The 23,652-nt window shown below is 39.6% G+C and overlaps 1 protein-coding gene across 4 annotated transcripts in view; it reads right to left on the bottom strand.

Annotated features, from left to right (window-relative positions):
* Positions 1-23,652, bottom strand: part of RGS6 (regulator of G protein signaling 6) — a 247,461-nt gene that overhangs the window by 214,667 nt on the left and 9,142 nt on the right. For 3 of the 4 annotated variants that reach the window (XM_058027327.1, XM_058027328.1, XM_058027326.1), the window contains one exon: positions 18,648-18,752. In XM_058027327.1, the coding sequence (XP_057883310.1) occupies positions 18,648-18,731 (84 nt within the window). In that variant the 5' untranslated portion in view covers positions 18,732-18,752. Of the gene's footprint in view, positions 1-18,647; positions 18,753-23,652 lie in introns of those variants that run through there. The other variant, XM_058027329.1, reaches the window with a different exon arrangement.

Below are 23,652 nucleotides of genomic sequence, written 5' to 3'. Positions count from 1 at the left end.
CTTAGCTTGCTGAGACACAGAAAGGTACAAATATAGTGAGCAACGTCTTCAATTTATTAACTAAGATTTATACTGGTAATTAAAAGCAACGAGGGGGCTGTGCCAGTAGGTAGAGCTTCTCCTGCAGTGCTGACCCTGGGCTCCTCCCAAGTGCCTGCAGGAATGGAAACCAGACCAGGCACCTGGGCGAGCTGCAGTTAGGGTGGGGTATTCATCTAGACCATTATCTGATTCTTCAAAACTTACAGCAATGTTATTATTACCTTATGTTCATAAATTTTACCACATAAGTGCAGAGATGCTTTCATGCAATATGATTATGACTTTATTTTCATTCCAGGATGGGGACTCTGGAGGAGCATCTTCATTTCATGTTTGATATTTTTATAGTGTCTTGGTTTTCCTTGGCATCAGAACAGAAATAAATGCCAAAGCCTTCTCAAAAACCAAACATGAGTTGTCTTCTGGCAAACCATGCTAGCAAGAAGTCGTGACTGAGAGAGGATGGGAATGATACAGGAAAAGCAGTACTTTTAATAGTTTTCATTGAATGGACCGAGGTAGAGTGAAGGCAACTGAACTGAAGAAAGAAAGAAAAACAGAATCCCAGATCTGTGAAATTTCTCTCTGCTACCTACATCACAGGATATTTCTCCATCTCTTTTCATATATGATAAATCCTATACATATATTCATATCCTGTACTTATGCAAAACTCTATGCATATAGAATGCATGCTATACACATATATATGCACACACTTTTATGTTTCACATGCAAAATATGAATATTGCCCATACGTATACAGCATTTACTAAAAGAGGACATTTTCTATACTGCTTATATCTAACAGTTTAATGATTACTACTCTTAAATTTCCTTTTCTGATTAACTTTCTACCATATTAATATTCAGAAATTGCATATAGAGGATTTAGGCTTATATAACTGAAAAAAAATCTCCCAGTATTCTGCTGCAAAATTATGGAAAGAATTTTTACTACTGCTGGACACATCTAGAAGAATTCAGTAATAAAAATAATTTTATTATATGAAGCAAATTAGAATGATGTAATTGAATGACATAGCAGCTGCCAACCCCTCCCACAAGGTGAGACAGAATAGCCAAGATGTAGCAGAAGGTGCCGCAGACTTTACTTTCTCAAGTCACTTGTGCCCATTTTCAGATGTGCACCTAGAGAACCAGGCTGGCTGAAGGGAGGACAGGAGGGCCTTTCACCTGCAGAACAGGCTGCCATGGTCAGAAAACCTCCTCAGACATCACATCCTGCTCCCCTGGTAACACAGGCAAGTGCAGCACTGCCCTTCTAATCAAATTTTCTCTTCCTGGCATTCAACCCTAGCTCCCTAAACTGTAACTCCCAGCCCGTGTTTTGTTAGATTATTTGGCTTTGCTGAGAGGTGCTTGGCTCCTTCAACTCTGATTGCTCCTCAATCCTCTGCAGGCTGCTGGATTTCCTCTTGCTGAAAAACCCAGCTCCCACAGCGTGCCTTCATGGGACACACAGCTCCTGATCATCCTGGTAGCCTGTGCTTTCAGGCATGAAGCTTTCCACCGAACCTGCTTTACCTTCCTTGTGGTGGCAGGACTCAAGTTTTAATATTCATATTGCCCTAACTTTAAAAAACACACAAGAATATCCCAGTTCCTACCATAACCAAGATGGTCTCTCAGTAAAAGCAGACTTTGACTTTTTCACTTGTTCTATTCATTTCCAGCTGCCACTCAAGAATAAATATAGTTCAGCAAACATGAAAACACACATACACAAACATATGTCTCTTCATTAAAAAAAAATATTTCAGGCAAAATGCAGTGACTCTTTTCATTTGTAGCAGCACAAGTTCCAATCAAAAGCTTGCTGAAGGCAAGGGAATTATATCCAGTGACTCACAGTTTTTGAGTAGAGCCATAAACAATCCTAAAGACGGCTCAATCTGAATTAGCATTTTTGCAAGGACAAGTCCAATTAGTAGATGGGAGAAGTCCAAAGTAGATGTGGTGTGCCTCAGAAGATGTGCTGGTAATTCACTGGGTAAGATCAAATCCCTTGCTCAGTACAGTATTAAGGCATCTCTAAGACTTTAATGTCAGCTACTGACTGAATACTTACATTTTAATGATAGCAAAGGTATCAGTCCCAGCATCTGGGAGAAATTCCAATTTGAGTTACTAGACTCTAATCCATCTGAATCTTGCTGGATTAGCATCTTCACACACAGAATACTTCTTCAGCTTTTAATATTAAGCAGCTTCTAGCTCTGAGTTCTGTACTTACTCAAGCAAGAGTGGCTGAATTTCACTAGTCTATGAAATTATTATCTACAGTAAAGTCTCTAGAAACATTATGGTATTTATTTCATTGTAATTTGAACCCATGATTTAAAAAGAAGCCCCATTCTATAGAGATACATCCAATTCAGCAAACTTAGCTTTGATTTTTTTTTAACATTATTACCACTAATATACTTTTCTCTGAAATTAGAGTGGGTGGAAGCATGATATTAATTTTTTCTTGACTAAACTACCTACTAGAAGACTGACCACTTTAATTAGTTCAGCACTCCCAAAATCATTACAATAAAAAAAAGGTGAGGAAACAAAGAATAAACTGGAAGACCACATGCCTGATTTCATATGTAGCTTCATATTGAAAATTTTATGTGAAAAATATTAGTTCAATCAGCCACAACAAGGTACCCAAATGTGTTTTTTGCACAAACAACCTAAATCATAAATAAAAACATAGTAACTTTAAATGCGGGTGACATTACAGAGATAGCACTAAGAGGAAGAAAAAGCACAAGTGGTATAGAAAGTAGAAGACAGTTTATTTACCCTGATCAAAATACCAACCCTTCCACCCCATTCCCAATATTAAAAAGCCACTCTTTGTCTCCAGCATCACCATGATGTCAAATTCCTCAACTGCCCTCCAGCACATTCATTACTCAGAGACTGCCACACAAGCTTTTTGCATTTATTTCTTCAAAGCTTTGCTCTCAAAGGCTCTGTTGACAGAGTCAGATTATCAGCACTACTGATAATCTGACTCTGTTAGTAGTACTGTCGTGCATACAAACAGTATCAGCTTTTTTCTTCCCAAAGACTTGGAACATTTGCACTTCAGTAAAGGCACAGAGCAAACTTCTGTAAAAGCTGAAAGCCCTGTGAGCTTTAAAATGGGTCCCCAGCTTCCCCACACACCACCCAGGACCCAAACCAGGCACAGACGGACACTGAGATCAACCACAAACATGCAGACTAAGTAGCCTCTTGGATCCTCCCATTCTTATCCACAATTACTTATAAAGATCCTCTTGCACAGACAAAATGTGCATGTCCTAAGCTGACATTCCCTGCACCATCTCAAAGCAGGAAAAGCCACTGACCTCAGTTTCCCTGTACTTGTACATAAGGTTTCAAGACAATAACTTGGAAGGTGCAGCTGGGAACACGAGCACAGGCTCTAATTGGGCTTCACACACATTTCCTTCAGCTGCCTGTCCTGGGAGAGCCCTTGCTGCAGCAATGGAGTAACCATTATGTTTAAGTAATAGATTTAATGCTAGCAAGTATTTCCTCTTAAAGAATGAGCAACTCTAGGGCGCAGTTTAATCAGACCATCATCTATCCTGTGCATTCCCAAATGAAGCAAATCCAACAAATCATTCTTTTCTCTCTGTTTTAAAGACAAAGGGGAAAAGCCCACAATGAAAAGGTTACAAAAAGCCATTAAAGTAAGAGATAACTGTGCCATCAAATTCTTTATACCCTGGACACAGACCTTGGACAACAGTACCACGAAAGCATTACCCATCTGAGATTTCCAACGCCTCTAAGAACCCTTGATTTACCAATTTAAAAAAGTTGGAGACACATTTTAGAGTCCACAACATAACGCCCCAAAATTCAGATGCATAAATTGAGGCCACTGTGTCCCAAATGATTAAACCAGAGTGATCTAATATTCATACTTGCCCTAGAGTATCTCTTTGGTTTTGAGTGCCGTCTTGAGACTCCTTGGCAGAGAGGAAGACTACGGAGCACAGCTGAGCAGCTCTCTCGCCTCAACTGCTCTCAAGACAGCACTTTGATAACAGGAAGAGACAGGACTCAGGAGAACATATAAATATCTTATAAGGTGCTGGAACACTCAGTAATTAATTTTTCAGCAAGGAGAAGCTTTTATTTCAGCAATGTGTAAAAAATAAATTTCTATTTCCATACCCACAGCCTGGCTACTCATGCTCTGACCCAAAGAGCAGAAACAGAAGAGTCACAATTAAGAAACATGTATAAAAGAGGCCAAGAGCCCCTGCTTTTACTTAACCTAATTTCCACAGCAACACAGGAGAGCTGTATTCCCACTACAGAATTCTGTGGAAATTTATTTCTTTCTGTGTGAACCTAAGAGAAAAAGAGCACTTTGGCTTTAATTAGGACATCAAGAGGGGGGTGAAAGTTCCTGAAAGCTTCACCTGCCTCAGCACAGACATGCTTTTATTGTTCTGAGGTCTGAGGTAGGTTAAACAAAGCGCAAAAGCATTAGTCACACCAAATGGAAATGTCCAACTCTGACAGGAACAATACATTAAAAGTTAGAGCCAGAGTCAATGCATAATCTGATGGGAAGAAGCATATTCCTCCACCTCTCCTGTCCTTCCTGAGCATTGATTTTGCCTGAGACTCTACACAATTTTAAGCATTCTCTTCTGGCTTTATTGCTCTTCCAACGCACAAGACCACTTGCCCTGCTCCAAGCTATTTTCTGTGGTCTCAAGTAAACAATTAGTAATAGCCTAAATTAGGACCATGACCTGCTGTGTCTGGCAAGTTCCAGAGAACAGCTTCAGACATGAGCCTAAGTGCTTTGTACACTTTTCCACTTCAAGCCAGGAAGCCACAGAGAACAAAATCTGTTTGTTGTGATGAGTCTGGAAAAATTTCCAGGATCAAGAAGTCATTTAACTAGAATATGAATTCAAAACACATTGAGCTTCCCCAGTCTCTTGATCTTACTGGAAATAAGAAAGAAATTAAGTTCCTATACTTCTCCTCTTTCATTTCACAAAACAGAAAAGGTATTTGTTAAAAAGGAAAAAGAAAAGTCATGTTAGGAGGGAAAAATGTCAAGAGAAGTCAGGAGTCAAACTATATACCCCATGCCACAGGATTCAGTTGAAATACCTGCCCCTCACTGAGAAGGCAAAATAATCTAAATAAATCAAAATCTAAATGTTGGGTGGGAGCATTACAATACTTAAGCTAGTTTTTGATCTCCCTTTCTGGATTTGATAAAAAGACCACCAGAAACCAAATAAAAAGCCTTTCTGGTATCCTATTCACAGGTTTTCATAAACAGTTTAATTTTTTTTTAAATTCACATCCCCAAACAAATGTACCTTGCAGCATTTAGCTCACCTGTGAATTATAGACCCATTTTATAATAATTCAACTATTTGTTCAGCTGCTTGCAAACTTACTGAGCTAACAATGAACAACAATTCCTACTAAACATTTCAGACATTTCCTTCAAAGATCTCACTTTTAGGGATCCAGGAAGGTAATACTGATTTCCATTAGGTAAACATTTTGTCAGCAGTAATTCAAGTTTTTTACACGAAGCATTCCACAGACATAAGACATTTCTTGGATCAGATTTCAGCACTCACAATGAATGTTTACAATCTAAGGCAGCAACATTCCAAGGAAGAAACCAAAGCTAAAGCCCCCAAACTTAGTAAATGCATATACACATGGACAACGAGGTCACTGGATTGCCAAAGACAAAATATCATAAAACAGATAAAACTTTCAGTGTTCCAGGTAAAAGCAGCCACATTGCCCGTCACCCTTTTGCTTGTGACAAACTGGCAGTGGAACAATCCTTTCCCACCAACCCCAAATCACTGTGTTAGACAGGCCATAGCCATCCATTCTTTTCAGTTGATGGAGGTGTTTTTCTCTGGGTTTGATTCTGTTGTTTCGGAGGTTTTTGTGTAGTTTTGGTTTGGTTTGTTTTTTTTAACATAGGAGGCAGCTTAATGAAGTTTTGTCTTCCTGGATGTCAACAACACAAACAACAAGGGGCTGTGCACTTCACACTCTCCTGCTTCAACCTCAGGTTGGGGTTTGACCTTTCAAAGAGCTCTCCTTAAAACTGCGTGACTTGAAACTTCAAGGTAACTTTAGATATGGGCATGATTTTTATCCAAACTGCTGAGCACAAGGGGGACAAACAGAACGTCTAAGGAGTCTCTTCAGAAGGTGAGCCGTCTCAAGAGCCAGATTGATTCCTTTGTGCTGAGGGGGCTGTCTTCCCTTCTAAATCAGTTATTTTGCATAGAATCAAACTGTCAGGTCTTGTGAATACAGAAGCCAAAACTATCAGAGCCAAAACAGACAAACTGGTATTGTCTGGACATCTCAATTCATACTACTTCAGAATCTCCAGGGTTACTTATTTTGCAAGGGGTATATGTCTGCTACAAAATCAACTAGAATTAATTGATTTCCAATAGACCCAGCAAGTCATGGCAAATTACCATTGTTTTCTTACTCTTTGGATCACATCTGGCTATGAGGTATAAAGGCAGAAGCTAAAACCATCACCTCCTCTCTCACTACAATATATGTTTATTAACCAGTTTCCCATCCCAAGGATTTTACTTGCCCTATTCAAAATATTCGTGAAGTGGCACAGCTGCCACAGAGAAAATTGCTCAAATGCCATAATAAATATGAAAAAAATTAAGACACTATGGAGAAAATAATTAAAGTAATGAAGCCAGTGTTTCAATTCCTGCATGGTTTTGTAATTCATTTAGAAAGAAGCATCTGAGCCGCTTGTCCTTGAATGCCCCAGGAAGCTTTCTGCAATTTAACATATTTAAACAGTTTCTCTGGTCACTGACTACTATTTCTTAGCACTTGACCTGAATGCATCAGAATCAAGGGTGTGAAGCAGTGTCCACCATGGGGTATATGCCCCAGTATATGACCATGTCTCCCTTTCATCACCCTCCCTTAACCTGGCAGACAAACCCAGTGCTATTGACACAACAGCGGCACAAAGAGCACTCAGCCTTCAGTTAATTTTCACCAAGTTAAAATAGCTGCACTGTGAGAATGGCCAGATTGTCAAATGAAACAATTATGGGAGAAAAAAAAAAAAAAAAAAGGCAGGAAGGTGGAAAATGGAGTAGGAGCATGTAGCTTCTGCGTGCCTTTGCCTGAACCTCAGAGATGTCTCAAGGTCTCATTCTACAGCCAAATGTTTCTCAAATAAATCCAGTTTATTCGATTAAGGACAGTTAACCTCATCTATAGCTACATAAATGCTTGCATGCAGCCCACAGTGTGCTCAAATACTTCGGAGACTGCTGAAAAATTGCTTTAAGAATTGGGATTATTTTGCCTGGAGAAGAGGAGGCTCGGAGGAGAACCTCATTGCTCTCCACAGCTGCCTGAAAGGAGGCTGTAGCCATGTGGGACTCAGTGTCTTCTGACAAGTCTCAAGTGACAGCACAAGAGGAAGCGGCCTCAAGTTGTGCCAGAGGAGGTTCAGATTAGATATTGAAAAATATTTTTCACTGAAAGAGTGGTTAGGCATTGGAATAAATTGCCCAGGGAGGTGGTACAGTCACTGTCTCTGAAAGTGTTCAGAAGGGGGCTGGATAGGGTACTTGGGGATGCTGTTGAGGGGTGATTATGGAGGTGTTGACAGCTGGACTAGATGATCTTGAAGGTCTCTTCCAACTTTTATGATTCTGTAAATACCTCTTGCAATTATAAGTCGGCAAATACTGCTTTTTTAAAAGCAATATTGAGTCTTAACTTTTTCTCCAAAAGGGTTCACCCTTCCATTTGATTTATCCTCTCTGCCTACTTTTGGTGCATTATCCTTCAATCCTCTGTCTTTCCTTCGAAATACTATCAGTCACAAGTGTGTGTAACACACAAAAACAACAGTTTAGCAGCAAAAGGCAAAAACAGAGCACAGGCCATCCCACAAAAATTTAGTCTGTCCCAATTTTACGCAGGTTTGGGTCAAAGGTGTGCTATGCTCCCTGAAACCCTAAGACATCTCTTATGCTCCCACCCAACATTTAGATTTTGATTTATTTAGATTATTTTGCCTTCTCAGTGAGGGCAGGTATTTCAACTGAATCCTGTGGCATGAGGTATATAGTTTGACTCCTGACTTCTCTTGACATTTTTCCCTCCTAACATGACTTTTGTTTTTCCTTTTTAACAAATACCTTTTCTGTTTTGTGAAATGAAAGAGGAGAGCACCATTGATGCTAAGTACACTATGAATGACCTGAACATCATTTTCATTGTTAAAAGTGCAGGTTTCATTCTTGCAAGCAGAAAGGAAAACGTCTTATAACTCAACATGCTTGAAGTGCTTTCCAGTAAAAAATAGCTTAAAAAAATTCATTACCAAAGTAGACGACCTTTCCAGCTAAGAGGACCAAGATAAAAAGCAATTTGGCTCCCTGATTCCAGACAGATGCTTTCATGTTATTAAAAAATGTGGGTTTAGTCACTGTTTTCCGCACACAAGGCAATGGTTGGACTATCTTTGACATACAAGCAGACAACAGTAGTGCCATTATTGTAGCTCTGTTTTTCTACACATAGCAAAAATATAATAAACAGAGCTCCAGTTAATTTTACTATTCAGAGCCCAGGGGGGACAGTGAAGTGACAAGAACCCAGTGCATCCGAGGTTTTGTGACATTTTGCCCAAGTTAACTAATGAGCTAATTCATATGTAGCTACAAGCAATGTTTAACAAAATCGGGTGGATTCACTGATGGGGAAAGGCATCTAATTATAGCACTAGTGAATGAAATATTCCCTTTATTTGGAGCATCACATCAAAACAGCTCCTGCTGTCAGTCATGCCAAGAAGCAGAGGAGAATTGTGCCTGCAGATAGAGGTTGTTAAACAGTCTCCACAGCCCTCCAGTTCTGGTCTCTTCACTAAAACTTCCAAATAATGCAAGACATAAGGAAAGAATGTGAAATTGTAAGAGAACCAATAGAAAATTCTCAATATGCAATAGCCACCACACCTATTTTCATCAAAAGCTGACATGACAGAGAACAGAAGCGACACCTCCAGTGCTAAACTCTGAGAAGACTCTGGTACACAAAATCATTTCCATCTAGAGCTTAAAAACATGACAACAGAAACATTGACTTGACTTATATCTCACAGAACCACATTTTCACAAAACTGAAATGTGAATGAAATTGGAGTTGATGTGCTTTCTCTCTCAAGCAAGAAATAGATCTGATTAGCTCATTAATGTGTTCCTTGATTCAAGTTCTCTTCCTACTTATTCCACTTATTTTACTCCCAATTAAACCACTATAATATCTTGTCATTTCTTCTTGTATATGCCACAAGTATGTTTCACTTTACATTCAGAAGCCCCTAATTATTGGTCCAAAGTATAATTTCCCAACACTTTAATGCAAGGCAATATTATTGTGCTCCATAATTACTTAAGGAACTTTAATGCAAGGCAATATTATTGTGCTCCATAATTACTTAAGGAAAGTAAAGTACAGAGAGGTGACGTGACATTTAAATTAACACTTTTGCCCTCCCTCACTACCCCAAAAGACATGTAGCCTTTGAACTAAAATATCAAATATACTCAAGCTTTAAATGCAATTCTTTGTTGAGCAGATCTGTGCACTTCAGTGTCTAGTTAACTGGTTACTTTCCACTTTCTTCATTTCAGTTAACTTTGGAGAGACAAGGAAAAACAAGATACAATACAACAGCAGCAGTGATAAAGCAAAAAGAATAAAAGTAACTGCTGCCTCTTGAACATGGCATAACAGCTTCTCATGAAAAAAGAGAAACATGCTTCAAAATGTCTTCGGATGCAAATCATGAGTTTTTTAATGGAACCTCATTTGCATATTTTCATGGTCCCGCACATGTAATTCTATTTATTGAACTGAGTCCTCCCACTCAAACTTATTGCAGAGCCTTTTGAAATAAGTTCATAAGAATCCCCTGAAGTAATATTTTATTAATTAGGATAGAATAAGGGTTTAGTTGAAGTTCTATTACCAAAAAAAAAAAAAATCCAAAAAACCCCTCATAGTTATATGTGCATTTCATTTCATTCCATCCAAGCTATTTTGTCTTAATATTAAGGTTCAAGATTGCATCTGAAATGGCCAGAAGCTGCCTCCTGGAATAAGTCAGGCTGGCAGCTCCATTCTGCTTCACCACTTCATTTTGGTTTGCTTCTAGTAAATTAAACAAGCCCATGGCTAAAATAAAGTTTTAGGCAGAAAGAAAATGATCATATTCAGCATTTTTCCCATAACAACATGCAAAAGTAAATCATCAAATAGTGCAAATACTTCAGGACCATCGCTTAAAATGCTGACAAGAAATACAAAGCAAATGGCATGAGAAAAAATGCTAGGGGAATAAAAGAGAACCATCTCAAAAAATGCAAGGCACTAAATGCTACAGCCAGAATAGCATAATCTTACCCTCTAGCTGAACCTTCCCTTTTTATCTCTGTATTCTATATTTGCACTAGTTGCTTTGCTAAAAATATACTTTGAAGTTGTCATAGCTATTGGTCCTGGCTTGTCTTTTTTCTGCCTCTGAGAACAGTTAAAGTAATAGATCACTGTAATTAGACTTTTATGGGTGCAAGAGACAGTTTGTTACAGTCACAAACAGGAACAGAGAAATTATGAGACAGAGAGGGAAGAAAATTAAAGAAGTTTAAATACGGCAACTACTAGAGAAATAGGAAGAGGGGGAAAAAGTTCTGTGTTTATCCCCAAAACCGTTAACTTCAGAGAGGTATACAATACACAACAGCTCAGGACAGCTTTACACTTGGGCTAAGGCCATGTGTGAGTACATGCAGGCATTATTTGAACAGAAGAACTTAAGGCACATTAGATATATCAGAAAGGGCATCATACATACATCTACATATAACATTTTAACATGCCTCCTAATATTGTGCATATTAGGCTGCACCATATAGCCAGGGTAAAACAAGGGTTATTCGTTCTTTCTCATGACTTTACCTACATACCACATTACACATATTTCTCTATCTGTAACTTTGCACACTGCCTACTAATGTGAATCTCCAATCTCAAGTAAATCTTAACTATAACTGCAAGACAAATAATGGAAAGAAACAACAAACCACAAAGCATCCAAGAGTCCTTCCAGGTGGATGACCTCCACCTGACTCTAAAAACACGTTTCTGCCACTGGTATGACAGCCCTTTTTGCATCTACACAGCAATGCAAGTCAGCTTCTGCAGCCCTCCAGGAACCAGCTGCTTGCAATTTTACACTAATGCCTTCGATCATTAATCATTCATATTGTCTAACTGCTGTGGAAATCAAACCCACAGACCTCAGCTTTACCACAAGGCTTCCCTGATAGCTACAGTCAAGGTCAGTAGCATTAGCTTTGTTCAAGGACACTGACACGTGTCAAACTTCAGCAGTTCAATTTGTTTGCTATTGCATGAATAAAGGGTGTTTGAAGGTATTTAATATATAAATACACACACATATTTAGGAGGTATTTTAGGTATTATTGCCTACTCAAGGTAATCTGAAGAAGGTATACTTAAAGCTAGAGACACTTCTTGGTTCACTGTGTCTCCTTCTCCATTTCTGCAAAATACCATGTCACACACTCCTCTTCACAAACATGCCTACAGCTATGTAAAGCCATATGGCTTCCTGGGCCTCTCTACTCTCTGCAGTGACTTGTCCAGAACTACACTCTTCTAAGAATCAGGAACCACCCTCCAACTCTCCAACTCCAAAATCACTGATATCCATCACAAATTTACCAAAATTTGTGTGCACACCAGTACTAGCTTTTGTTCAACTAATACACCACTTGTTTCTAGTTCCTTCTGTGCAACAAGGACATGCTTTCTGAAGACAGGAGATGACAAAAGAGAAGACTGCACCATGACCTAGAACAGGGCATTATCCCTGGCCTTTTACATAATACTGCTGACACCTATCCCTGCCCTGGAAATACTTCTCCAAGACACTCTGGGATTTGTGATTTTCATTGCCATTGCTCATAACTGGACAATGACTTACCACCATGCTTTGGACTCTCTGCTGCTCCTACCTGACAGGTTTGTTGAACATGGCCATTCCCACTTCTGTTCCTGACTGCACAGCCTCTCTCTCTGTAAAATTAGATTTAATACCCCTACTGTGAGTACTATCCCCAGGATATTACTGTATGAGGTATGGTAAGGAGAAATATTGAATGAAATATTGAAATATTGAATGAAATAACCCTGTTATTTTAGGAAATGCCAAGAGGGAATCCCCTAAACAAAAATTAGCCAGCTCTGTTGTAATTGCAGCCACAATCTAGCCAGTAGCCCACCTTGCACACAAGCATTTCCCTCTCTATGCAGCACCCTCTGCAGCCAAAGTTGTTGACACACTAAAACAACCAAAGAGACAAACTAGCAAGGTTTCAAGAAATGGCCAGCTTCTGTTTACAGGCAAGGCACATGAGTATTTGCAGTGATAAATTACCTGAAACCTCTTTGTCAATGTGCAATACAGAAGTGCAGAGTTAAAGGTCCCCCACTCCCTAACCTGTGTCAACGTATTTTGGTAACGAGATGGGGTTTAAATTTGTTTTCCAGCAGAAACAATGCTAGTTTGGAGATTATTTATCTAAAATTGTGTATCTTTCAGTTTCTGAAGCCACAGTACATAGTCTCAAATTCAGTCCTAGTTTAATCTTGGCGTACTGCTTTTAGTCTGGAAACAGAGTAAAGAAAAAGAAAAAAGAAACCAGGAAATGATAAGAGAAAGATGATTTAAAATGTCCTAAAGTAATCTCTAATGACAGTACAGAAAAATCCTTGGGTAAAATTTCAAGTCTGGAGGCTTGCATTGTTATCAACTCATGCAGTATCATCATCAATTTACAGTTTTATGTTAAATAACCAGCTACAAAACAGAAGCAACTGTGTGAAAAATTCAGATTTCATGTATAAAAATAAGGTTCAGAAAGCCTTTACATGTAGCAAAATCCTAAAATATAACTCAAGAGACTCAAATAAAAAGAAAGCCAAAAGTATTCAACAGTTAAAATACATTTTAAGTTCTGCTGCATCTCATAAAAACAGCATGAAACCTCAAAGGGGCTAGGAAGCCACAAAAAAAGATGCAGACTGCTTTCTTTTAATACAAAACTAAGCTGTATGCATGAAACCTATCTCACTTTAAAACACTTCAGGAATTTTTTTCATTCTATACAAAAAGTCATCATTTTGACTATACCCTTGTGAGGCTCATCTGCTTTTGGTTGCTTGGACAGTGCCCTGTTGAGATGATTTTTCACAGCACATCTTAAGAGCAATCAAATAGCAGTCTCAGTTTTCTGACTAGCTCAAAATACCAGTACTATATTTTTTAATGCAAACAGCTAATTTAACAACAGTCACTTCCCCCATCCTTCTGCTTCATGGTCCCTATATTTTTTGGATGCATACACCTGCCTTCACAACTGCTTGTTCTCTCATTTCCTGCCCAATCAGCCAGGTCTGACAGCAACACTCCTGCTACTTGACATGACATGGCTGGAACACTGGCATTTGCCTGGAGAAAATTTGCAAATGTAAGGCTGCTTTCTTTTTGGTTGGTTGTTTTTTGGTGTTTTATTTGTTTTTTTTTTTTTTATTATTCTTATTCAGATCTTAAATCAGCATTTAAAAAGACATGAAGGCTGCCAAGTACTGAAGGTAGCAACCAACTCAGATTTTTCTGAAAGCATCTTGTGGCAGCTGCAAGTTTGTGTTACATTACTTAGAGCAGTAATTGCCTTTGGAAATTATATTTTCCTGCTTGTTCAAAAGATTTACCATGAGTAACCATAAAAATAGAAAATTTAACTCAGTAAGTGCTGACATCAGTAAGGAGATATAGAGGATATGTTTGGCAAAAAATAAGCAGAAATGGAAATGTATCAGCAGATAATGCAGATCATTTCTTTGACAGTATACTTTGATATCCCTCAGAACATACATGCTGCAGTGGCTCTAAAACTCTCTTATCAGCACAGTTTGCAAACTCTTCCCTGTCATAGGAGATCTCTCTCAGAAACAAGTACATCTTGCTAACCAATTTAGATTTTCATTTCTGTGGTTTCATCCTTCTTGTTATATTCCCCAGGTACTCCTCCTTATTGGTATTTTCAGTTCTTATTTAGTCAAGCTCTAAATATTGTGATTTTTTTTTACAGTGACATGACAATTTCCCACCATCCTTTATGTAAGAAAATTTGATTTGCCAAAGTATTTTGAAATAGGTCACTTAATAGGTCTAGCGTCAGAAGCTGTCCATGAACAATTTGTCTTTCAATACTATCTGCAGAAGAGGAATTTTCAGATGTGGGTTATTGTAACAATGAGCCAAAGGGCCCCTGAGACAGTCATCAGCATTTGCAAGAAAGACTAATCAAAGGTGGCTGGATTTCAAGGGAATGTGACCAGCATTTAAAATCAATTTATATTTTTTGTTACTATTTGCTAGTAGAGGTTCTTCTCCTCTCCTGAGTTTTATTGCATTTTTTTCCTTCCATGCTGCAGTACCCACACAATGCTCTCAGACTGAAGTCAGGATGGGGATGTCACTCCCTGCTCCCATGAAAAGTAGGGTTGTGCATTTCAAACAGTCTTTTTAAGAACTGTGCATCACTCCTCCAGTAGTGATCCCATCAAAAAATGCATCAGCATCTTCTCCAGATGTGGCCAGATTCAGTGCACTCGCAGAGTACTGAAATGGCAGGGCAGTATCTGCAGCACCCTTGCACCTCCATTGGGCACCCCTGTGCCACACAGTGTTGGTTTCTCGGCTGTTTAGGTGGCCTGGAAAGGCCCGGGGTGGCCTTGGACAGCCCGCACTTCAAAGGATGAGAAGAGACTTCAGATCTTTTCTCGGTCTCGGTGTTTATTAATTGTTTATCTAAAAGATTTTCTTTCAGCCCAACAGAGGTCTGCACAGCATGTCAGCCATGAGCACACTGAGAGCCCCCGGGGCGGTCACCTATCTTTATACTCGAAGTTACGTATACAATATTTATCATTTTTCCCCAATACCTTTTACCCTTATTAACCGGTGCACTTTTAGTAATAACCAATCCCAAAGTGCCAACATCACCACAGAAGATGGAGGCCAAGAAGAAGAAGAAGAAGAAGGACAGGACATGCCCCAATTCCTCCATCTTACTTCTTTAGACCCCCCTGTACAGAAATCCTAAACCCTGTGTTTTACACTCTAATTAACTTATCCCTTCACCATTCACCCAGTGAAATCCTCCCATCCTCATACAGGTGTTGTCTCCTGTGTAGGATCAAAGTCCAGCCACCAGACACTTCTGGCAACATTCCAGGACTCCCGAGCCCCCCAAGGGTGGTCTCGGTCACTCTGCACATCAGTCCTGAGGTGCTGAGATCCCACAACACAGATAAGTGATGCCACACAGCCCATCCCTCCTGCAGCTCCACCTGCAGCCCTGTGAGAGCCCAGGGCTCAGCACTGACATGCACAGAGAGACAAGAGGACACACAGTTCCACAAGAGTGGAATGCAGCTTGCTTAATTATAAATGTCTATCCTGTGGCATAAGTACCTGACAGCTGGGTACCCACGATTGCCACTGGAGACCTGGTCAATACAGCTCATGTCATTTGGGCTACAGCTCGTCTTAACAAGGGTAGGGTGAGGCAAATCATACCCTAAACACTGGTTACCGTAACAAATGCATCTGCACTACTTAATTCACACACAGGTGTCATCCTAAACAGTGGAGCAACACTGAGTACCTTGGATTAAAAAAATAACATACCTCACAAATTGATAAATATCAACCCCTGAAAGGTTAACACTGAAGGCAAAAGAAAATAAGACTTATCTCATTGAGACCATCTGTTGTAGCAATCAAAGCAGTTAGAATTCATTTGCTTGCAGGAGTCCATAGAGAATATCATAAAGTAATTGGAGTCAAAATAAATTAGTTTATTTTGTTCTGCATGGCCAAAACCCATCCCACTAAGTTTTACCTACCTCAAGAAACAGCACAGCCTGTTCCAGGCTTTTCTCCATAAACAAAACAGAGAGGTTGCTCCAAAGGGACACTCAATACCACCTAAGATCTGTTTTTTCCTCTAAATGTGTCTACCTTTCACTAGCTACTAAATGAAACCAGGCTAGAATGAAGCTGTTGGCACATGAACTTCATCAGACCCCAAAGACTCCCAGTAAACCAAGTACAAAAAAAGTATTGACAACGTGAGGTTCTACTTGCAGGGCTTTCCTCCCCCAAATCCCTCAAACATGACAGTTATGACAAGCAACAAAACAGCTCACACTCAGAGCAGGATTCACTGTGGTTCCACTGCTAAAGACCACCCTTATTCATTCTTCCTAAGGGGGGTCAGCAATTGCACCTTGGGGCTCCTGCTGTGAGCAGCAAAACTTCCTTTCCTTCTGCTGTGACACTGTACCAACCCTGAGCTGCAGGGTATTCTGGCAGATTGTGTTCAGTATTTCAGGGAGTCCAGCGCAGTGTTTTTCTCACTCATTACTGGCAATCAAGCCATTTGAAAGAGAATGAGGGATGAAGAGCTAAACATTCATTTGGAGAGAGGAGAGATAATCAAAAGAATAATAGTCTTGTCTCAGATTTCGCATATGATTTTTCAACACTAAGGAACATAAAATTGATGTGTAATACATCTAATTAATATCAAACTAATATCAAAATATCAAATAATACCAACTACTAATATTAAAACTAATATTAAACTAAAATAATATAAATTACATTTAGAAAGTCAATCACCAATGAAAATTTACTCAGAAAAATAGGTAATATCCACATTTTTTTATTCACAAAGCAACAGAAACAGCAAAAAAACCTGACAGATGTGTTAGCTTAAAATTGACAATACAGAATACACCATTACTGCACAATGCATGGGGCATGCTATTCTAAAAGACAACTATGTATTTTGACAGGTGACTGTATTATGAAAGGCTGGTAATACTGACATCAGAGGACAGCCATTGAGGAGAGATTAATCAAGTAGCATGAGTATATTCCCTATTGATACCACAGAACTCACGACCTCTGTTCTACATGACAATAAGGAAATATCAAAAGGCAAAGAAATGGAGAAATCCTAAAGTAGAAATGCCGAACGTGAGACGAACAGAAAGCGAGGCACACAAATAAAGTAATGTTTTCAGGAACAGATAAGTGGATTCTCTGCAGAGTCACAGATTTAATGTCCTAATTCTAGATCATGCAACCAGACATTTCCTTCACACCTTGTATCTACTTCAGCCCATGGGGTGTTGGACTTCTCAGCAAACAGGTTGGAAAAAAAAATAATCCGACTAACCGACTAGTGCTACTTCCAAATTAGCAGCCAAAGTGTGTTCATAACACATTCAAAACAAACAAGCCCACACATTTCCCAGAAATTTTTCCCATGTTAACAATTCCAGATTCCAAACCAAATACACAACAACTAAACCAAAATTATGGATATCAAAAAGTAACACTTGAAACAACTCATGCTCCATAAGAAACCTAAATTATTTTCTCAGCATATGAAAGTCATCAAGATTGCAGTCAAGCAAGCAGAAGACATAACTATGTGCCTCCAACACATTTCAGTAATATTACCCAGGATCATACTACACAAGAGCAGTGTAGCTCTTAAGTTATCAGAATGGTTGCTTATTTAAGCTGTGCAAGAAATTTCTGTCAGAGTCATACAGAACTTCTGCACACTACATAAGAAATATTTTGCAGGCTAAATAAAATGTATTTACATTATTTCATTAAACTAAAAAAAAATACTAAATTTCAAAGATGAAGGATACACTTACCCCAAAATAAAACAATGCCTTTGCAAATGGGTCAATAGATAGCTTTCCTTCATCTTTTATGCTACCTCCAAAGTACTTCAGAATAAGACATATTATCATGGTGAAAAAATGCTCTTTAACACCATACATTGCTGTTGTTTCACCTTTGTCTAATTCATTTTTCCCTAGCACTTGAGAAAACACTCTTTTTTAAGTTAAGCAAGGCATGGGAAGTAAGAAAAATGACATATAAAGAATCAAAGTGCTAATTATTGAAAAAGAAACACAATATGAATATAGGGGGAAAAAAGTACCAAAAGACTGCTGTATGGAGGCTGCTTTATGCTTAGTATGACAGAACTTGGAAGATATGTACACTTCTTTTAGCTAGCTGCAGTAAACTTGAACCATTACCTAAAGTCATATGACAAAAAGTTACAAATTTCAAGTTATTAGCTTGTCATCAAATATTTCACAGTAACAAGCTCAAGTGCTTCCACTGAACAGAATTCAACTTCCAAGCTCTCAAATGCTATAGTTTGAAACACTCACTTTCCTGAAAGGCTTTCAGCTATGCATCCAAGCAGTCAAATGTACCTCTGACTTCAAAAGGGGCATGGGATTCTTTTATAAGCCAATCACACAGAGAAGGGATTTTTGCCACAAGTCACAATCCTTACCTTTCTGTAGACTATCATGTTTGGAGAACTCTCCTCTGGGTCAGCAGTTTCCGCACTGCTCGGATCAGGGGGTGCTTGGGCCATGTTTGCCTCTCGTCGCTCAGCCTGCAAGGACAGGAGCAAAACTCAGCATCACTCCAGGCTGCAATGGACCATGGTAAGGACATGCAACTGCCTCCCAGGCAGACATACGAGGATGGTACAGAGGGAATCACACTCCTGTCTTCACCCTATGCAGGATTTTATCACACTGCGTCAGAACTGACTGGTTTATGGGATAACACCCCAAGAACAAGGATCACCAAGTCACGCACAGCTGTGGTTTGGGTCATCACATGCACGCACTTCTCCCACAGTCCTGAAGTTGTATCACAAGCCCTTATTCAACAGAAGAATATCTAATTAATACTTCACACACTTCCCTTCCTCGCTATAGAGCACAAACAGCCTGTACTGTTCTAGAAGCTTTGAGGTAACCACAAAGAAAAAGCGAAGGCACCTTGCTGTGGGGCAGAGCGAGACCCCACTGTGCCAGGCAGGTGCAGCAGCCTGTCAGGCACACTGACTGCAGGTTCTCACCTGCAGACACTGCAAGCCCCTTCCAGCTCTCCACAGCCCCGACGCAGCAGCCAAGAACCAGGGAGGCACAACTGCTTGCTCAGGGTAAACAGCTTCCCTCGCCTCTTGTCATGACACAGCCAGCAAGAGGCAACAGGGTACAGGCAGACAATCACACGTAATACTCCTGTCTTCCAGAAGCACAGAACTGGGACCACTGCCTCATCTCCTCCAGGTCATGCCACCCTTGAGGCCAAAGCATTATTAAAAAAAAAAAAAGAAAAAAGGGTCCTGGTGCAGAGTGAAATGCTATATTTTAAGTTTTTCTTCCACCAGCACATTTGACAAGTAGCATTTAAATTAGAGGCTGCTGTGGAGCCATGTGATGACCTTTCCTGGCCTAAAAAGTAACATTGCCTTGTACAGACATTGGCATTAAAACTATCTGACAAGTTCAATTTCTTTAACATTGAAAGTACTGAAATATCCCATCTCAACATATTTCATTAAAAACTGAGAACTAAAAAAAAAAAAAAATCTATGTTCACATGAGCATAACCTATACATTAATTTCTAAAACACAGCTCATCATTTTAAAAAAGATTCTTTCCTACTCCTTCCTTTACCCCCTTTCACATTGCCACAGGCAACAACGTGCCCTAGCATATAATATACATACATAGGACACAATTATATGTATAATACATCCCTGAGCCATTCTAGCTGTCAGTTATCAGCTCTCAAGGACAAGTCAAGAGCCCTAGAATCAGACAGGCTCAGACCATATTCCAGCTCTGTCCTTCCCCAGCAGAGAAAAGGCTACTGCAGCAACATGGCATCCATCACTAGAGCCAGAAGCAGCTGACATATCCCCTTTAAGAAAACATCCATGAAACAAAAGTTAAATAATCTACACCAATCCAGAGACATTAATTTTTTTCTTTTATCAGGTATGCATTGACATGCACACACAAGTGGGCACAAATGCATATGTACATGCATATACCAATTTGGAAATTCAGTAATACAGTTCAAAGTTGGGTTGAACAATATATATAGATCACCCTTTAAATGCATGTTCAGACCAATTTAGAGACTCATTTAAATTTAAATAATATAAATTTATTTAAACCCCTACTAAACCTCATGTCTTCCTAGAAGCCCAAACACTACACAATTGTGCCAGGTTGTGAGCTAAAGAGGAAATGAAATAAATTCTCTAAGAAAATTATTAGATGCAGAAACAATTAAACAGCACAAAGGATGAATGGTAAAGCATTTTCAAATTATAGCACTTCAAATTATTTACACAAATGTGCATTTTCACAATACTTCTTGGTCATGATTTCAAGGCACTGAAGAATTAGGCTCTAGGTTATCATCACTCAATTGAATGGAGCAGGAACTGGGTTGAGATTTTATGTAACTTTCTAAAGGCAATTACAAAGCAGAGTTGAAAGCATATGTCAAGTCACACAAGTTTCAGCTTCACCTGCAGTAAATAAAGACCACATTCACCACTTATATTACATGAGATTTCACATGCATGCTTTAAAAGAAAACAATTGCAACAACTGCAATTCAGAAATGCTCTTAAAAGAACAAAATTACAGTTTCTAACTGTAAAACCCTCTTCAGCATTACTTAGCTGTGCTTCACTCATTGCATTATTCACTTTGAATGTCCACATTTACAAATTCTGTTGTTCTTGTTATACTGTCAGCTCACTTGATCTTTTTTTGGTACTTCCAGATTTTCCCCATAGCACTTCTTGAAGCGTTTCATCTGCTCCAGTACAACAAGACTATAACATCATGTACAACATGCAGTAGTAGCTGGCATGCTGTTCACAGCGACATTGAGGGAGCCACTAACTTTGAAGATCTACACAAGCCTAACACATAGATCTACACAACATCTACATAAGGTAATCGATACAAGTGAACCAATCTCTTGCTGGAAGTCAAATTTGCAAAAGTGATTCCCATGAGTGCCCAGCATCTGCTGCTAGATTTCAGCCAGGAACAGCAGGAGCAGAGCCACCTTTGTAAGAGTGACAGCAGGATGGACATCTCAGAGAACAAGGCTGGAGACAAGGCAGGACTGAGGTGCAGTGTGAAGCAGAGACAAGTGTGGGCATCCCCTCCACACAGTCCAGGCACTGCTGCTGTTGTGATGAGCCTCAGCAGGTCAAGCCAGGGCCCCTGAGGAACTGTGAGGAATCTGACTATTCTCCAAGTTTTTTCTCTTTCCTTTATACCCTTTTTAAAAGCACAGAAATCTTTCTCACTGGTATTCTACAAGAAAAAACTACTGACAAAATAAGACAGCGATATGACACGGGCATGTTCTTGGCTCTTCAAGGCGAAAGCACAGCAATGCTGGGTCCCATGAATTCCACTACACCTGTGCTTTTTAACATATGGGAGTTTAGCACCCAGTGATGCAGGACTGCTTCACAGAACCACTGAATGGCTGGTGTTGAAAGAAACCACTGGAGGTCATCTGGTCCAACCTTCCTTCTCACACAGGGCTCCCTACTGCATTTACTCAGGATTGAGTACAGACAGCTTTTGAGGATCTCCAAAATTGAGAGAGACTCTGCAACCTCTGCAGGCAACTGTTCCAATGTGCACGGTAAAGAAGTTCTTCCTCATGTTCAGGTGGAGCTTCCAATGCATCAGTTTCTGCCCATTGCCTCTTGTCCTATTGCTTTGGCACCCCAGAGAAGAGCCTGGCTCCACCTCCTTGATACCCTCCCTTCAGATACTTAAACACACTGATAAGGTCCTCTCTCAGTTGTCTCTTCTTGAGGCTGAACAGGCCTGGCTCCCTCAGCCTTTCCTCACAAAAGAGATGCCCCAGCACCCTCCATCTTCACAGCCCTTTGCTGGCCTTGCTCCAGGAGCTTCATGTCTCTCTTGTTCTGAGGAGTCCATAACTGAACACAGCACTCCAGATGTGGCCTCACCAGGGCTGAGCAGAGGGGCAGGATCAGCTCCCTGGACCTGCTGGCAGTGCTCTTCCTGATGCAGCTCAGGATGCCATTGTCCTTCTTGGTCACAAGGGCACTTCAGGCTCATGGGCAGCTTGTCCACCAGGATCTCCATATCCTTCTCCAGAGAGCTGCCTGCTGCAAACACAAATGAGACTGCCCACAGTCAAAGTACAGCTTTTCTACCTTACTAAAATGTTAACCTGCTGCATTTGCAACCCTTTAATAATGTAAAAGTGTACAAAAGTCCACATATCATTCACGCAGTCCTCTCTCAAGAAACAAACAAAAAAAACCTACACAATTTTTTCCTCACTGTCATCCCAGTCTACTCCAGATGCAAGTAGGAAGTCAACCTTACAACACTACACAGCCTGAAAACAGTTAGTCCTCTGAATCTTTCTCTAAGCACATGCTTGTGATATATCAGCCAGAAGTGAATCCAGCTTAGCCTTATAAAGAGATTTCAGCTACACTTAGCTGAGAAGAGTGAAAACAAAGATTTTATGTAGGTTGTTTTGTTGTTTTTTTAAAATAAGCCTCTAGCTTAATTAAGACAGCCTCCAGCTAAGAACCTCACCATTTACCATCTGAAGAGTGCTGTCAGCTCCTCCCTCCTTTGGGCAGTTTGCTGTACTACCAGGGCTAACTCATCCCAGCCTGAAGCCACACACCAGCAATCTAAATCCAAATGCATGTCTTCAAAGAAATAAATAATCTCTAAATTTCAAATATCATGTTCAAAGATTCTGTTTTCCCACAGCTGTTTTTCTGACAATAGCCATGCTTGCAGCAATCTGGACTCCTCAGCACCAAAAGTGATAAAAATTGAAAACCATTTGTGCTAACCATTCTCTCACTCTGCCATACACAAGAACAAAATCAGCAGTCTTTAACTTCTTAATAGATGGTCTATTAAGCCTTTGAAAAATATTACCAAAAATATGCTAAAAAGAGAGGGTGCATTCTCCTCTCACTGATTTTTTTTCCTTTTTATGTTTTATTCTTTATTATAGAACACTTCTGCTTTTCCCCTAAGAAACATAAGCACACTGGATTAGACAGGCAGCTGCTGACAAAATGCACTGAATCACAGTAAGAGTTCTCTCTCTCGCTCTTATCTGATCAGGCTCCTCACTCTCCAAAAACCAGAAGCTGCAAAGAGATAAGGCTCCCATATGTCATGAAAGGATGAGTGAACTTTAAGGTGGAATAACCAATTAAAAGTATGCTCTGAAAATCAAGAAAATATTTTTTTCTAGTTTACCTTTTTAGAGTTTCTCATACAGAACTGTAACTAGAAAATTTCAAAGAAAACCACCTTTACATTTTAATCCACAAATACGGTCAGCAGTTAATCTCTGTGTATGTGTAAGTTCAATGAAAGCATCTGAACAGTAAATTAGGAGATTCCCCTTAGTGTTCTCAAACACCTTGATTGCTGTCAGAAAA

The sequence above is a fragment of the Melospiza georgiana genome, chromosome 6 (genome assembly GCF_028018845.1).
Source record: "Melospiza georgiana isolate bMelGeo1 chromosome 6, bMelGeo1.pri, whole genome shotgun sequence".
Lineage (NCBI taxonomy): Eukaryota > Metazoa > Chordata > Aves > Passeriformes > Passerellidae > Melospiza > Melospiza georgiana.
Note: the sequence above shows the minus strand (reverse complement) of the source record. Positions and strands in the feature narration are given on the sequence as shown.